Source organism: Jatropha curcas, chromosome 7 (assembly GCF_041381405.1).
Source record: "Jatropha curcas cultivar XTBG-Jc1 chromosome 7, XTBG_Jcur_1.0, whole genome shotgun sequence".
NCBI classification, from domain to species: Eukaryota; Viridiplantae; Streptophyta; class Magnoliopsida; order Malpighiales; family Euphorbiaceae; genus Jatropha; species Jatropha curcas.
The window spans coordinates 168670-186841 of NC_143157.1; the positions used below are offsets into that span (position 1 = coordinate 168670).

The following is an 18172-nucleotide window of genomic DNA, read 5'->3' on the forward strand; positions in this document are numbered from 1 at the left end:
GATTTGATTTCAGTTTATCTAAGATGTGGTTTGATTCTGACCGAAGGGTGATCACACTATGAGTATGTAATTACTTGGCATGAAAAAAACACGACAATGCACACATTTGTGTATTTCAGGATTGCCTACATTTCTGTATGGCACAATGCAAACATCATCCAATCAAAACTTATCATTTTAAAAAGTTTTTACTCATTATTACCATTTTGTCTTCTTTTTCTAATTTAAAAGACTTATCTATTATAAATAATTTTATCTGATTGGTTAGATACATGGGGCACCCATACACGATGAGTATGCAATTCCTTCCCATAAAAAAACACGCCAATATCTCCTTCCCTCGCTATCCCATGGAGGATATATGAAGTTTTGCGTGAAGAAAAGAAACAGAGAAATCGCTTCAAATCATCTCTTTTGATTTTAAATCTTCATATGCTTTGTATTTTATATTTGTTTTTGAAGTGCATGTCGTTTTCAATCCATATATTGATCCATCGTTGCTTCCATGGATAGTGCTAAGTTTGAAGATAATTCCTCACCTGTGGATTCGGTTTCGCCTGAAATTTGTAATTCTGGAGCTCTTTCTGCAACAGGTAGTCCTCTCTCTCTCTCTCTCTCTCTCCAGCATGTTTGTTTTTTATTTGCTTTCCAGGATAGATGGCAAACATCTCTCCTAAAAGGCTTGTATCTCATGCTAGTTAATTAGCGCCATTTCTGTTAACTTCGTCTTTTCTAGTAATTTTTACTATACAAATTTCTGGTATCTCATACAAGGTGATTCTGTAATTTTTATTTCGTCTGGGAACTTTCTATTACTGATTTTGTTAGCAAGCAAAACAGAACAAGAATTATTTGGCTATCTTTCTGCTAAGCTGTGCGTGTATGTATAAATCATCGGATTAGTATTGTGTTGTTGTGTTTGTTCATTTATTTAATGATGTATGTTTCGTAGGAATGAGCCATGCATCACCAGATGGCTTTGTTAAAAGACCAAGGGTTTCATATTATCCTGGTTTACCTAGCAATGAAAGAAGTGTAACCCATCAAGGGGCTGCAAATTATGGTGCAAATGGAGGTGGAGGTGCTGGTGCTGGTGCTGGTGGAGGTGGACAAGGTGGACAAGGTGGAGGTGGAAGTGGACGAGGCGGCGGTGGAGGTGTACGAGTAACTCCTCGTCCTAAGATTCCAATTCTTTTGAGAACTCCACAGAATGAGTTGTACCAGTTGTACGAGATTGAATTGTATTCAAATATGAATCTGGAGCAGGTGCTTGCCCTCCTACACCACTACTGGTGCCTCTATACCAATCAACAGCCACGTCAAAATGTTAGTTGGGAGACAGTATGGCCTGGATATATAGTGAAATTTAGTTGTCTGCGGCATATATGTAACCCTTATCCAGATGAAGAGGATTTTATGGAGTTAGATTTTGATGGGGATTGGTCTCAGTTCCGCTATGGGGTTGAGCGGATAATCGTTGTAAGGTTGGCTTGAACTGACCATTTCAAATTGGAATCTCAGACTATGTTTAGGCTTTGTTTTAGACGTTGTTGCTTTTTTTTCTTGAACGGTCTATCTGGCTATAGTCATCGTTCTCCTGCAATGGCAGAGCTGACTGGAGTCCGGGAAGTCTTGTGAGGGCCGGTTGTGATCGAGTTGAATCGCTTTATGTTCAAATATTGTTGATGTTTTCTGAATTTGGTTTGCTTATATATAGTTATAGAGGACTGCAGGTTTTTGAATTCTTATGCTAATAATATTCACTCTCTTAATTGAGTTAGGAGACAATATAATTTGGTTAATATTTCGATGCTTCCATTTGAAAAAGAAATTATGGAAATAAAATAATGGGCTCCCTGAGCTTTAACCTAATTCATACCGGAGAACCTCTATTTCCAAGAAACGATTATAAAATCTCTAAATTTCAATTTCGTCAACAGTTTGGTCTTTTGTTTAAATTTTGTTTAAATTTTTTTTTTCTGTTAGTGTTTGCAATAAAGTGAGTTATAATGAGAGAGAAAATATTTAAAATTCTCATAAACACCCCATATGCAACATTTTCATATTATTCTGAATTTGCTAATTTAGCTTATATATTTATGTATATTATTTAAAAAATTTTTCTAATATTTAGTATTTGACTATTTAGTGAAGGAAGAGTTGAGGACAATATGAACTCAGTAAGGTTCAAATATTTTGAAGAGCATACTCTTCCAGTTCCATCATTCAAGAGGAAAAGTGTTTGAGGTAAAACATTCGTCAGCAAATGTGGTTTTTTTAATTATTTCTTTTGAATTTTATTTCATGGAATAATTGTTAATTTATTCTAAGATTGATGTTTCGAAGCCCATGGAAGAGGTTGTTGTTAGTTATATGCCATATAGTCAATTTAATTGGTTATATTTTGGATATAATATTTCATGTAATAAATATTTTATTATTAATAAAAGACAGTTATTTATTTTTTATATTCTATGGATTGAATCTTGATAAAAGATAAAGTTCATGAGACAGTATTGTTTTACGAAATAAATTATAATTATGAGTTTTATATTTGTATTAAAGCAATTGCACAAAACTAAACATAGAGCATAAAATAACTAGCACCATCATATACTCTTATCTCTCAACCATCTAAAATAATTTTAAAGTTTTTTGATTGGCTAATTATATGGATACTACTAGCCAGAGGCTAGACATTTGGATGACTTGTGATTTGCAACAACCTAGCCGTGTAGATTGAAGTTTCGAGGAATTTGCAAAATGGGTATTCTTTTAAACAAATTTTATTGCTTTAATCGTTTACACGGATCCCTATTGGTATAATTATTTATTATAATTATATTATTTCGCTGCGTATTATTAATATTGAATCCCAACAGTTTTTGAGTCAAAGAAAACTTATTTGACTCCCTAATTATCACAAAAAGTGGAGGTTGAAGTAGATGGTGATGCTGTGGATGAGGTTGAAGCTAAGAAGTGAAGTTAAAAGTAGAGGGTATTTTCATACTTACACATTAATTGATTTAACATTTAAAATTATGTGTTTTGGACCGAAGGGTCAAACTGTTGATGGAATCAAAATTTAGGAATTTTATAGTTGATTTTTGGAAATAGAGGCCCTCAAATGTCAATCAGGCCAAAACTTAAAACCCCATTATTTTTTCCTAAAAATTATTTTAAAAGATCAATATATAAATCAGAGAATGAGGAATTGAAAATAATAAGATATGGAAGGTTCTCATATGAATTCTAGAGATTATTTCTTCAACAAAATCCGCAAACCAATTTCTATAGTAAATGATCAATCTAATTCTCCTCTTTTCTATTTACAATCTCCTCTCTCTCTCGTACCCTCACAGTGTCCAAGCTCTGCCATCTTTATCTTCTTTACCTATCTTATATGCTTTCTTGAGAAAGAGAGAACAGAAAGTAAGCGAGGAAAATAAAGATGATAAAATAATAAATTGAATATTAATTCAAGGATATACTTCCTAAGACAACAAAACAAATATGATGATTCTTTTGTCACTGTCGTTGTAACTATTATTTAATTTCCTACAAGGGAGAAAGATAATAAGTTGAAGGACAAAAGAGGCCAAAGGAATTTTTTTTTTTTTTTTTGTTATTCAAATGTTACGTATTGCATTTAACTAAATTTGGATTGGTTATGGAGTCAATTTTTATATTATTTTAATTATAATTTCAACCTTAATTTGTTTTTAGGATGAAATTGCAACAAATTGATAAGTTTATGGTGCTCTAATTCACTTTTAGGGTGCAATTGCACCCTAAAACCAAATTAGAGTGTGATTGCAACTAGATTAATAAGTTTAAGGCGTCCGGGGCACAAAGATCGATTTAGGGTAGAATTACAACTACTTGAAAAATTCATGGTGAAATTGATGGTTACACCTGTTATAAATAATAGAAAAATAGGGAGAGAAGTAAAGAGAGCACATGGAGAATAAGGAGATAATACGAGAGTGTATTTATTATTGATGAGAAGCCACACATATATAGTTACATAAGTGGAATCCTAACAGGTCCTACACAAATCAGGAAGATATAGTTCTTGATAATTAAGAAAAAAATCTTAGTGAAGAAAAAAGACTGTATTATTCTTTTCTTAAATATATTTTGAAATACTGCCTCATTAAAAAACCTTTACTGGGAAAACCCAGTGGAAAAAATTCTTGGTTAAAAGGAAAAAGAGTATAATGTGTATTTACTCCCCCTCATGTTAGTTATAGAATAACTCATTTATATTATGTCATGGAGATATCAAAATACATATGTAACTCTATTCAATTTCTTCATTTTCAAAAAGAATTATATCTTGCAAATAAAATTTATAAAAATGCTTATATCTAGTTATATGACTAGCAAGATACATTAGTGTCTTTATTACACTAAAATATAGTACTCCAGGACTAATATGTTGAATAATCTTTAATATAGCCCAGATCTATTGTTCATAGAATTTGTTTGACAAGAATATACAATAATCAGAAGCGTACCTTGATCCATAACGGCATATCTATGTTATGGGTTACCTCGTTGTGGCAATTCGATTCTCTCCGTAACAGCAGATCTACGTTTCTTCACTCTGGCCTTTTGTCTGTAAGTGCTCTCTTAATAGTCAGAGAATAATTAACAGCTGCGGGAGTTTCTTTTATGAGCTCTCTCTCAAACAAACTATCTCCGTATGTGTTTGAGGTAGCCATCACACTCTCTTGTTTCTGTGTTAACCCTAATCTGTTGATTCCTTTATCTTTTATAAGGCAGAGGAAGGGTATTAAAATCCTAACTGGCTCTTATCCATTAAGCCCAATAACCATCATCTTGGGCCACCTTAATTAGAATCAGCCCTTTAATCACATGGGCCACATACAGATTATTAAATAATCTAACATAATAAGTTCTTCATAATTTTCTCAAAGTTGAAAAATTATCATTTTCTTATCAAGTGACCTCAAAACCATTGGAATTCATATAAAATCATTTTAATAACTTAGTCATATATATAGATTCATAGACAAAATTTTATTTATGAAATGTTCGATCTTCAGGTCAAGCAAAACTTTATAGTCCCAATGTCTTTCTTCTCAAACTCTTCTTTTAAGAAAACTATAATCTTTATAAACTCTTCAAGAGTTTCAATAATGTTCATGAACCAAATATTGATAAATTCATATTCAAAATCTCTTTACAAATAAAATTCATGAACATATAATAATATCATTATAATATTCTTTCAATAAATATTCATTAATCATGATATTACCTTACTCGTGATAGTATATAAAGTAAATATCAAAAGTATGAAAACATGTGACTTTTAACAAAAGAATATACAATATAATCATAATATAATATAATATTTTTTCAACCATAAATATTATTAAGACAATTATACTGTATGCATTGAGATTTCTTTATCCCATATAGAAATCTTGAATAAATTTCTCGAGGTCTTAATTTTCTTGTTTAAAGCATTTTTCAATATTTCATGGATATTATTTTTCATTAATCCATATAGAAATCTATAATATTAGTTGAATAAATTTTTCGAGAATTTAACTTTATATTTTAAGCAACTAGAATCCTTCAGGGGTTTTCATATATATATCTACATCAAGTTAGCGTATAAATAGGCAACCATTAACTCATTATACGTATTTTGAATTTTTATAAATTGACAAACTAATCAAATATCAAATTATAATTGTATCCACCAGTTGAGGGTATTTACGCTCATAATCAATGTCAGTTCTTTATGAAAAAAACATGTGTAATAAGTTTACTTTATATCTCATGACTCCATCTCAATTTCGCACAAATACATATTTGTATTCTACTAGTTTGACATCTCTTGATACCCATATTAAAATTTCAAAATTTACTTTTCAAGAAAATTTAAATGTCACATGCGTCGTTCTATTTTTGCCAATCAATTTTATATATATATTCTCAATGGACTATATGCTCAAGATCCTCATCATTTTTCACAATTTCAAGCGTTATATTTAAAGTTGATGTTTATTTTATACTAGTTTTATACTTGTCCTAATATGACATAATTTATAAAGATCTCATAATTTTCAATGATTTCAGGTACTTGAGTTTCTTCTGAAAACTTATTAGTAATGTCTAGGAACTTCTTCCACAATTTGCTCTTCTAGAGTTTGACCATCTTAAATATTTCCTCCTTTCCTTTTCTAAGATTTTTATCCTTAAAATCGATTGTCTACCACACTTCAGACGTGCCTTAGACTCATTAGCATATGCAGTTTGTCCTTTAGATACTTTAACTCTAATAGAAGCATTTGCAGCTAGTATGTATGTAAGCAAACGTTAGTTACCTTATATAATTGTACTTTAACAGGAATTAAATCTGAGTTAATAAATATTAATGACTTTTAAGGAAAATCATTATTCAAAATTTGAATATTACCCTCTTTAAATGGAGAGTGGAATTCAAAACGAAATTAAACGCTTCATTTTAATGATTTAAAATCTTCTAATAAATGTTAATTGCCTTTTATAATCTGCTTAATCATAGTAATTGCGTAAAAAATGTTATTATTACATTAATAATAATTATAACATGAGATTTTGAAATTCTTTCTACTACTACAAACCTTATAAGCATTAGCTTTTTATTATCTTTTCTAATATGAACAATAAAAATAATATTAGTTTTTTAAGCTTTTCAAATAAAATAAATGTTTTTGTGGAAAAAGAACGAAGAGGTTTTGTTCATGAAATAAATAGGACAATGGATGATTGGTTGCTAGTGATTAGAATATGTAGGATACGAGAGTCTGTAGATCTCAAAAATGATTCTGAACTTATAAGTTTAGATATGGCGCTTATAGATGAAAAGGTAATTGCAAATCATGTATCGATCAGGGAAAATCAAGTTATTAGGTATAAGTAATTATTGGTAGAATGATGCATTTTCAAGATTAAGCATTTCAAAGTAGTTGCAAGTAATAATCACTATCGATCAATTAAGAGCTACTACAAAATTTTGTTTCTCCTCAACAGTTCTGTCAAAAAAAATTGATGAAAGATTGTAAAACTTGCAAAGCATGGCTTTCAATTTATTAGTTCTGATTAATATAGAAAAACCCCGCACATTGCGCAAGTATACGTCTAGTGTTATATATAAAGAAGACAAAAATAAAGGTGAACATTCGACAAATTTGATCAATTTGAGTAACATTTTTAACTTAAGTAATTAACCAAAAGTATTTTTAACTTAACCAAATCTAATTGAACTTAATGAAATTAATTTTGATCATTAACTGCACTAAAGTAAAATGAAAACCTAATTAATCATCCGTATTTAATCGAAACCTATGATTAGCCGACTTTAACCGAAATAAAATTAATCAAAATATTATCTACTTAATTAAAACGACGTAGTTTTGAGAGTCGATAATTTAATTAATTCGATCTAATTAACTTTTAATTGGTCATCAAAAAATTTAATTTTATCTAATCGAAATTTTAACTGAATACTTATTCGATAAATCAAATTGGCCAAATGACGAAACCGAATGCTCACCCCAGATAAAAACACCAAGTTAGACATTGACAGGTCTTCAATTACCAGCATTCAAACTTAAATACATTACTAAGCAATTTTAATTAAAGATTATTTAACAAAATGACAAGTAAGTAAATCTTAATCATTAAATGAGTAATTTTCTATATTTTATCTTTAAGTTTTGATTCTCAGAATTAACGTTTGAGAGACAATTTTTATTTAAAAAAAAAAAAAAAAACCGTTAACATAATGCCATAGGCTAACAGTGGAGATGACCATTTTTGGACATTGACATATACCTAAATATTCATCATTTGCATTTTCTCTTTTAATCATTCAACATAATTCTTTCACCATCAGTGACCTGATCTTGCCAGTAATTTAGGTGACTGTTGTCTTGACGGCGAGCATGGCTAAGCCATATAATATTCTTATTCCGTTAGGATGTGTTTGGCTTATGGTGAGTTGATATTCATTACAAAAATCAACTGCAGGCTCACTTAAGATAGCCTAACACCCGATCTTAGATCCTCCTCACACAATATTAAAGAATTTGAAGCTAGACACTCATTCGCTCTCATTTGTTCAGATGAGCGAACTAGTTTGTATTCGGCTGGTATGTGGTACACCAAAGATATATCTAGGAGCTCGGCTTTGTCGATATCAGAAGAAGTACTAACAATTTTGACGTTCTCTTTCCTCGCCTTAATGCATTCCTCAATATCTTTAGGGATGTTGGTAATATCATTATTAAGTGCGGTTATAGAATTCTCAGAGTCACTCAAGAGGTTATGAACTTCACCCTGACTTGAAGAACCCGTATGATCAAAATAACGAAAATTTAGAACAGATGGAAAAGAGAGAGGAAAGAGAAGAGCTTACTAATGAGAGAAACTTCGTAGAGAGAGAAGCACTGGATGAAAGTGTGAAACAGTGAAAGAAGGAGCCCATATATATAGGCCAGATTACGGAACGAAGAGTTTGTACAAATGCAAGATCCTTTGAATAGCCCGCCTGCAAGAAACAAAGACAAAACCTATTGCAAGGAAGACGTGTTATAAACCGAACACTGATCTCTTGATAATATCTATATATTTGAAATCTTTAAAATGCAGATAATTATCTCCTAAATCACTAGAATATCTCATAAAATACCTTATAATATCGTAAAATTAATGTGGATGTATGATGTGCTCGATGGAGAATGTTCATGAACCCGTTCTTACTGAAGTTTTGGGTATCGAGAAAGTATCAAGCTGGTTCCAAAATTGATTCTGTGGTATGGAGTTGGTTGTGGAAAGTGATGTTTAAGGGTGGTTCAAGCTATTAACACTAAGGTTCTCGATCGAATTAGTGTGCCTATGTCTATAGTGTCTTTTAGTTCAAGATTGTAGAATGCTCATTAGAGACCTCTCTATAGTGTCTATTTTGTTTGAGGAGAAATTAGCGAACTAACGTGCCCATGTCTTGGCTCAAGCAACTGTTTCTATGTCTTGTCCCACCATCTATCATTTGTGATGTTTTGCACAGTAATGCAAATCATATACATGCATTTTCATTTTCAAAACAAAAAAAAAAAAATCTAAATATTTTTTTTAAGTACCGGGGAAGAGGGATTCGAATCTGAATTTATAATCGGGTCATCTATGCACTTACCAGTAGGGTATGCCTTGGTGTGCAAAAAAAAAAATCTAAATATTTAATTCATTTATTCAGGCTATATTCAAATGGTTAAATGATATTTGATATAGCCAATCAGATGTGGTCTAATTGGTCTTTGAAAGTTTTGTAAGAAACGTAGAGAATAGGAGGTCTCGAGTTTAAATTCTCTCAACTATAAAAGTTATCACCAATTTAGGAAATATTATGCAAAGAGGAGGGTAATCCATGCTGTGTAGTCTATGATAGTATCTTTTGTCTATAATGAAACCTAAATAAATTGAAGTTGGATAACTTTTTTCCTCATTAGGAATAACTAATTAAAAAGAAAAAATTCAATTGAATCAACAATCTGAAATCAAAGAGGAAAAAAAAAAAAAAAACACTAAAGAAACTTGTAATGGAATTATTCTTATCATTGCTTATTTGACTTCGAAATCTAAATTAACTTTATATGGTAAAATAAATGAAACCTATGAAATCAAGCCGGTCTAAAGAAATGATTAGTATTCTAAAAGGGTTTAAGGATTGGCTACATTTGTGTATGGGATCATACAAAAATCAAACTAATCAAAATTTATCATTTTAAAAAGCTTTTACTCTTTATTATTATTTTTTCCATTTTCTAATCTAAATCTCCATTTGTTTTCGGATAATAACTTAATTTGGAAAATGTTTTCTTTTGAAAAATATTTTTCAAATAACTTATTTTTCATTATTTAGTTACAATATTGAGAATTAGTTAAAAAAATATTAAAGTTTTTAACTCATAAGATTATAAGAATATTTATAATAATGAAATTTTATTATTAAATATGAGAAAAATTAAAAAATGGTAAATTATGAAAATCGCCGGTGTCGGTGTGGCTGGTGATGAATGGTGATTGATAGTAGTGATTACTGGTGATTAATAAATTAAAAAAATATGAATTTATAAGGTTATAATAAATTTGTCAATATCCCAAAAATATTTTACTATCATTTTTTTTTAAAATGACTTAAATTTTTCTTTGATCAAGTAAATATAAGTCATTTTCCTTTGAGTAAATAAATATTTTTTGTTGTCTTATTTTAGTGAACACATTAAACAATGGAAAATTATGAAAAATGTCAAAACAATGAAAAATTATAAAAAATATTTTCCTACAAGTTATTTAATAGAAATAAATGGAGCCTAAAAGACATCAATACCCTTACCTGTTATAAATATTTTTTTTTTTTTTTTTGAATGGCTATATATACGGGGCACCGATACGCGATGAGTATGCAATTCCTTTCACAAAAAAAAAAAAAAAAAAAACACGCCAATATTTCCTTCCCTCGCTCTCCCATGTAGGATATATGAAGGTGTCTCTCAAATTTGTATCACAGACCAAAAAATCAGTTCTGCGTGAAGAAAAGAAACAGAGAAATCGCTTCAAATCACATATCTCCCTCCTTTTCGCTCTCTCTGCTCCAAGATAAGAGACAAAGATGGTGGATGTTTTGAAAATGTATACAACATCCTCACTTTTAACTGAGTTTGATTTTTCATTTTCATATGCTTTGAGTTCGATATTATATGCTTTATATTTTCATATGTCGTTTTAAATGCATATATTAATTCATTGTTGCTTCCATGAATAGTGCTAAGTTTGGAGATTACTCCTCACCTATGGATTTGGTTTCGCCTAAAATTTGTAATTTTGGAGCTCTTTCTGCAACAGGTAGTCTTCTCTCTCTCTCTCTCTCTCCACCATGTTTGTTTTTTGTTTCGGTACTTGTTTATTTTTAATAACAGATGCGAACATATTTATTACTGATCTTGTTTCGCTACTTGTTTTATTGTGTTTGTCATTTGATTTAGTTATGTTTGTTGTAGGAATAAGCCACGCATCATCAAATGGCTCTGTTCAAAGACAGAGAGTTTCAGATCCTCCTGGTTTACCTGGCAACGGAGGAAGTGCAACTCGTCAAGGGGCTGCAAATGATGGTGGTGCAAATGGAGGTTCTGCTTCTGGTGCTGGTGCTGGTGCTGGTGCTGGCGGAGGTGGACAAGGTGGCGGTGGAGGTGGACAAGGTGGACTTGGAAGTGGAGCTCCTACGATTCCAATTCTGTTGAGAACTCCACCGAATCAGTTGCAGAAGTTGTATGATATGGATTGGTATTTTAATATGAATCGGGAGCAGATGCTTGCCCTCCTTCACCGCCACTGGTGCCTCTATACCAATGAACAGCCACGTCAAAATGTTACTAGGCAGACGGTTTGGCCTGGATTTAGAGTGATATTTAGTGGTCAGCTGGATATATATGACCCTTACCCAAGTGAAGAGGACTTGGTGGAGTTAGATTTTAATGGGGATTGGTATTATTTCCAATGCAGCATTGAGCGGATAATCGTTGAAAGGGTGGCTCCTTGAACTGAGCATTTGAAATTGAAATCTCAGACTATTGTTTTAGACTATGTTGCTTTTTTTTTTTTTTTTTTTCTGGAATTGGAAATTCAAGACTATGTTTTAGACTGTGTTTTACTTGAACTGTGTTTCTTCAATTTCTTTACTTGAATTACTTGAATTGGAAATTTCTTTCAAAAAAATAATATTTCTCATGAAATGGAACAACCACATTTTCTAACTTAGGCATTTCTAAAGCTACCATATTTAACTTAAAATGTATAAATCTTAGAGAAAGATTACACATTGCAATCATTATGATAGTTCAAATATTTATTAAACCAATAATAAACAAGCAATTCAAAACCACAATGCTCTTAGCAAACAAAGGAACTAAGAACAGACTTTGAATTCTGACTTAGGAAGAAATAAAAATGAAGAAACATGTCAAGCTCAGTAGCTAAAGAAACAAATCATATACTAACATACATAGACCAAGTTGTTAATTTCAAGACCATCACCAAACTTCTTAGAAAATCAAAATCTTACTTGGGATTTTTCGGAGCTTCAATATTTTATTTCTGAACCACCAAATGTTTACTACTAACCCCATAATTTTTTAGCTTCACAAAATCGATTTATGCAAATTTTTAGATATGTCTAAGTCTAGCAACCAGTCTAATGCACTTAAATATTTGATAACATTACCCCTGAGTCCTGTGACGAGATGAGATGATACGGATCCCTTCTCTTTTAACTAGAGATTTCAAATTTGAGTTTAGGTATGGAGTCCCTTTAAATATTCTAGAGAGAGCACTTTGCCTTCTCTTCGTAGGCTTGCCTAATGTGAATCGAGATGTAAATTAATTGGGTTAGTGGGCTTGAAATACTGGATGATTAATATGTGATAATATTATATAAAAGTTATACAAAACTTTAAGATAGGAGAGGTCACCAAATTTATCATAATCTTTGTGGTGGTGGCACTCCCTACATGTTCAACAAGAAGCTCTCACTCCCAAGTTGGCACTAGTTTGATTTATAACAATAACAAAAAATAATAATAATACAAGTATATTAATTAGGAAGTCCAAAAATCATTTGGTTTTTTAAAAGTTCATATCTACATTTTTAATAATAATGCTTTGCTTACATTTCTCAAAGGATAATCTTATTAAATTGGATAAGATTAGTTAATTAGTTTAACCAAAAACTTTCACAAAATGAACCTTTTCAAGTTAAAATCTATGCGTTCCTGTAATTGATAAATTCATGAAGTTAATGAGTGTAGAATACTTTAAAATTATTCATGAAAAGTGCATTTTTCGAATATCAAATTTGTATTTTCACTCTTATTAGGATTAAAGTCAATTATTACCCCCAACAATAACCTTGTTGGTATTGTTTGCTGGATTTTGATAAATGCAATGAGTTGTTAAGCAGAGAGATGTTAAGTAGAGAGAGGGAGAGAGCGGAGATGGGTAGGAAAACAGAGAGGAGGAAGATGGAGGTGAACATGACTTGCCTTAATTTATAATTTTTTTCTCACCTTTGAGAGTCTTTTTGATTTTACAAAAATAAAAAGTTAAAAGACAGTTTTAAATCCGGCCTGTTCTTTTAACGGGAATAGGTAACAGTCCCTTTGTTGTTACAAAAATAAAAATAAAAATAAAAATTAAAACGGTGTTCAGTGACAAAATTAAGATGAAGCACCATACAGTAATACCTCCTAAATTGGGGGACACCCGGTGAAAATAAGCCCATTTCTATTCAATTCAGTAAATGGTGTTTAAGGACGGCGTTTTAGAGCATCAAGAGCTGTGAGGTGTGATGCTCGACTCTCCGCGGCTGCTATTATTCCCGCCCAAAACCCAAACAAAGTAACAAACCAAACCCCTGCAGAGGGTGAATTACTCTACCGCTGCTAAACCCATATTCTGCTAAACAACTTTACCATTTTCCTTTTGAAAATCCGATAATGGCTTCGGAAGATGATACAAGCATAAGAAAAGTAGAAATTGAAGAAGATATGGAAGGTTCTCATATGGATTCTGGAGATTACTTCTTCGACAGAATCGGCAAATCAATTCCTATTGTAAATGATCAATCTAAATCTCCTCCTCTTTTCGATTTACAATCTCCTCCCTCTCGTACCCTCGCCGTCTCTGAGCTCCACCGCCTCATCTTCCTTGCCCATCCTTTAGGGTTTTGCGTTGCCAAAACAAAGGACGTTATGGACGCTGCCGTCCAGATTGAGGCCAACGGGAGTTCTACTTCTGTACAACAGTTGTGTATTGTAGATGTTCCTATTGGAAAAGTTCACATTCTTTCTCTCTCTACCGATTCTTCTACTCTTGCCGTCTGTATTGCAGCAGATGTTCATTTCTTCTCTGTCGATTCTCTTCTCAACAAAGCAAGTACCTTATACCCTTACTCTGTCTCTCTTTTCCTTTCATTTTTCAGTTTATTTGTTTTTAGTAGAATGACTCGGTGTTTGTTGCAGGAGCTAAAGCCGTCTTTCTCTTGTTCATTGAGCGAGTCAAGTGTTTTTGTCAAGGACATACAATGGAGAAGGAGATCAGAAGCTTCTTATCTTGTTCTTTCAAATCATGGCAAGCTATATCGTGGTGCTCTTGGTTCCCCTCTTAAAGAATTAATGGATAACGTAGATGCTGGTATGCTTTCTCTCCCCCCCGTTATTTCATGGATACGTATAACACATTTGATGAATATAGAACTACTCAGTGTACACATCTAAGTTTAAAGCATATATATACTCATTAGTTGTGTTGGTAATTTCAGTTTCCTGATGTAATTTTTACCTTTGCCTGATAACTATCACATAAAGATTGTTCCTTTCTCTCTCTCGTTTCTTTTATGAAATTAGTGGTAAAGTATCTACTCTTACTAGATATATCTCTGGCTAACTTGGGCTCGTTGTTTTTGATAGTTGAATGGAGTTTAAAGGGAAAGTATATTGTTGTGGCAAGAGAGAATATTCTCCACATATTTTCATCTAAATTCAAGGAAAGGCTGCGCATATCCTTACCTGTCAAGTCATGGATTGGTGATTCGGATGACAACTGCCGAGTTAAAGGTATTTATTTGTGGATATTACTTCCATTACAAAGCATTTCTTCTCTCTCTCTCTCTCTCTCTCACACGCGCGCGCACACACACACACACACAACAAAGAAAAAGAAAAAAAAAAAAAGAAATAATCTTGTTATACATGCACATAGACACACATGGACTGGAAGAACTTTCTTTCTGGTTGTGGGGATCCGGAAGTATGTTTTACTTTTTTGGGAGGTACACCTTTCATTTATTAAATCCACACCTAGGATATGAATTACTTATGTTGTATTCCTAAACCACATGCACGACTTTTCCCCTTATTATTGCTGATTTCTCCTACTTTGTTGTGGTTGCAAAGCAGGATGGTAGAACTAGTTCTTCTGAAATTGATTGCTAAGTAGGCAGCTTATTTGTAAAACCTCAAGATATAAGTTGAAGTGCTGATATGTATCCAAGTCCAATAGCGTTCTTTCAATATTATTTGTATGGAGTGAAATTTGACAATGTTCACCTTGTTTCTTGTGTTTCTCTGTGGAGTTAATTGCTGTCTTGGAGTTCTTAATGTTTCATGTGCTGTTGTGAAGTTGGTTAACCCAAAGTTTTTAAGCATGTTTCACCTATTGCTGATATGGGTGGCTTATGTGGTGAGACTTCGCATTATAAATCTCTTGCATATAAATTGTTGGGTGGTTTTATAATTATTTTTTTAAAGATTATGCAGATTACTTTTATTAGGAGTCCACCTGGTGCAGGCATCATAGTATTTGTTGCTTACGTGTGCCTACTTTTACCCTGACATTGGAGGCAAACATCTGGTGCGAACATTTTGAAGAATCTCTCTCCACTGGGTAGGCTAGAGAAGTAGGGATCCTAGAGTTTTCTCTGGTTTCTGAGCAGATGCTGCAGGCACCAAACCCCTCAGCTGCTGTCTATTTATCAGTTGGCACCTAGGTTCTCAAGTATTAATATTTTTCACATCAGGACATAAGCGAAACTCTATTAGGGAGTTATGAACCATTTTGTTGGTAACAATAATGTGTGCGGTTCTGATGAACAATGGGATTATTTTCACTAATGGTTGGTTTTTCTACTTGCTTTGCTTTGTAGGAGGTTGTGAACCTTATAGGAGGAAATTATTTTGTCAGTTTATTTATATTTGCAATATTAAAATTAGCTATCTGAATTTTTACCATGCCTTGATCTATACTAGAAATTCTAAAAAAGTAGTATTAAAAGGCAACAATTTGTTTAAAACCCTATGATGCTATGAGAATCATTTAAAAGATGAGAAATTGGAAAGAAAAACAAAAATAAAAACAAGTTGCCTAATCCCAACAATTGATGAGCTTGACATTTATGTGTGCATATTTACTTAAGGTATATATTTTATTTTCTTTCTCTAGTCTGCTTGACATAATTTTTCTGTGAACTTTTGAAACTAAGACATTTCTCTAATAACTGCACCAGTGGATTCTATCAGGTGGGTACTTCCTGACAGCATTGTTGTTGGATGCTTTCAACAAACTGCTGATGGAAGGGAGGAAAATTACCTTCTTCAAGTAATCAGAAGCAAAGATTGCAAAATTACTGATGTGAGTAAATTATTCCATGAACTAGGCTTAACTAATCTTATTTTGTTTTTGAACTTGAATAATTTGGTTTTGCCTTTATCACAGTCGTATTTTCCGTTTTACTGTTTGTAGCTACTGTTCTAGTGTTTCTTGGAAGGTATCTGTAGTCATATGTTCTGAATTTCTATTTCAATTGTATTTCACAACATTGGTACTGGTATAGCTCCTTGTAAACCTTGCTTTTACTGACATCAATAACATGAATTGGAACTTTTTAGTGATAGGTTGTGTGATTCCACGACTTGTAGGCAACTTATATTCAGTTACATCATAAGTTTGCTTTTGAGCACACTGTAGAAGTATAAAAGGCATAAAGCTTGTAGAATCTTGTTCGGGAGCTAATTTTTGCTTATGTTTAACTAAGTCAGGGTCATAAACTCTAGCGGGTCGAGTTGCATTTGCAATAAGACATACATCTTACAGCTACACTAGCTTGGCTTGATAAGGATATGCTAGGCCTCAACCCAAGTTCGAGCTCGTCCCGTTCAAAAATAACCAAGCTTGTCTTGTTTAAAAATAGCAGAGCTCAAGCTCGAAATCTAGCAGACCAGCACAAATATATTGAACAATTTTATCAGCAGTCAACTTCGAAGGTAGGAAGTTACTCTAGCTTCAATGCACCTAAATACCCTTCATTGCAAGACTCTGGTAGAGCAAGTGCTTGAAAATGATAAAAGCAAGTTAATCATATACTGATTATTTAGCTACTTACATTTTAGCGCACTTATCCGTTTAGGAGGTTTCTGCTCTCTGATTTTAGAAAACAAATGAAAATGAACTAAGGGATAGACTTAATGGTGGATATGTTAATCAGCCATAGTAATAGTAAAAAAGTAACAGCCATTAGAGAACTTTATATTTGTAATAAACCAGAATAAACCTAAATTTCTTTCAAAAAATAATATATCTCATGAAATGGGAGAACCACATTTTCTAACTTAAGCATACCTCAAGCTACCCATGTAAATTATTTAATTTTAAAATATATAAATCTCAGAGAAAGATTACACATTGTAACCATTAGGATAGTCAAATCTTTATTGGCGGCTTGAAGTTGAAGTCAGGGGTATGAGTTTCTAGGGTGGCATTTTCATCTTATTTCCATATCTTAATTGTCTTGTTAGCTTCATGCTTGACAAGCCTGAAACCAATAATAAACAAGTAACTCAAAACCATAATGCTCTTAGCGAACTAAGGAACCAAGAACAGAATGTGAATTCTGATTTAGGAAGAAATAAAAATGGAAAAAAAAATCTCAAGGTCAGTAGCTAAAGAAACAAATCATATACTAATATACATAGACCATGTTGTTAAATTCAAGATTAAAAGATGACTTAACAATAGTTCTTATTGTGACAAACACTCAAATCTAAGAATCAAAACTGTAAGACCATGTATTTTGCTGATATGATGGGCAAATAAGCTAAATATGAAGAAAAAATTTTCATTTTCCACCACAAATAAAACCAGCTCAAAAGCACAAGAGAGCGAGACATATTTAAGCAGCTCAAAAGCACAAGCAGATTGCAGACATACTTTTCTGTTATATGTATATGTATATTTGATACTCCAATAAGCCCAAAACAATTTTCACCTTTCCACCAAGATAGAACCTGTTATTGCAAACACCATAAATCCAACATATTGGCATACACATGGAGACAGTTCTGCATTTATTTGCAAGATGAGAAAAATCTTCTAGACTTTCAGCAACAGCAACCCACAGAAGGAAGAATTAGAAATCAAAACCAATGAATTGAAAAACTAAAATCCCAAGAATCAGAAAAAACAAAAAAATATACATATGCAGCAAAATAAACCCAAAATTACCCGAAAGGACCAATTTTGAGCACCAGATAATCAATATCACATA

The 18172-nt window shown here is 32.2% G+C and overlaps 3 protein-coding genes across 7 annotated transcripts in view; all 3 read left to right on the forward strand.

Annotated features, from left to right (window-relative positions):
• Positions 1–387: 387 nt before the first annotated feature.
• LOC110010246 (uncharacterized) lies at positions 388–1697 on the forward strand. Its single transcript, XM_020682062.3, has 2 exons — positions 388–593; positions 953–1697. The coding sequence occupies exons 1-2, from the start codon at positions 506–508 to the stop codon at positions 1492–1494; spliced, it is 630 nt and encodes a 209-aa protein (XP_020537721.1). The 5' UTR covers positions 388–505; the 3' UTR covers positions 1495–1697.
• Positions 1698–10597: 8900 nt separating this feature from the next.
• LOC110010245 (uncharacterized) lies at positions 10598–11810 on the forward strand. The gene is made up of 3 exons (XM_020682061.3): positions 10598–10710; positions 10844–10923; positions 11079–11810. The coding sequence occupies exons 1-3, from the start codon at positions 10691–10693 to the stop codon at positions 11615–11617; spliced, it is 639 nt and encodes a 212-aa protein (XP_020537720.1). The 5' UTR covers positions 10598–10690; the 3' UTR covers positions 11618–11810.
• A 1502-nt stretch (positions 11811–13312) lies between these two features.
• The window catches only part of LNO1 (Nuclear pore complex protein), a 28131-nt gene continuing 23271 nt past the window's right edge, over positions 13313–18172 (forward strand). Inside the window, exons 1-4 of one of the 5 annotated variants that reach the window (XM_089724543.1) lie at positions 13313–14003; positions 14094–14265; positions 14541–14687; positions 16136–16260. In XM_089724543.1, coding sequence (XP_089580669.1) covers positions 13569–14003; positions 14094–14265; positions 14541–14687; positions 16136–16260 — 879 coding nt within the window. In that variant the 5' untranslated portion in view covers positions 13313–13568. Of the gene's footprint in view, positions 14004–14093; positions 14266–14540; positions 14688–14747; positions 14903–14961; positions 15313–15501; positions 15746–16135; positions 16261–18172 lie in introns of those variants that run through there. The other 4 variants (XM_089724542.1, XM_089724544.1, XM_089724546.1 and 1 more) reach the window with 4 other exon arrangements.

Coding starts and splice junctions, on each gene's coding strand:
- LOC110010246 (XM_020682062.3), top strand. CDS start 506: ATGGATAGTGCTAAGTTTGAAGATAATTCCTCACCTGTGGATTCGGTT. Junction 594..952: donor TGGAGCTCTTTCTGCAACAG/GTAGTCCTCTCT, acceptor TATGTTTCGTAG/GAATGAGCCATGCATCACCA.
- LOC110010245 (XM_020682061.3), top strand. CDS start 10,691: ATGGTGGATGTTTTGAAAAT. Junction 10,711..10,843: donor ATGGTGGATGTTTTGAAAAT/GTATACAACATC, acceptor TTCCATGAATAG/TGCTAAGTTTGGAGATTACT. Junction 10,924..11,078: donor TGGAGCTCTTTCTGCAACAG/GTAGTCTTCTCT, acceptor TGTTTGTTGTAG/GAATAAGCCACGCATCATCA.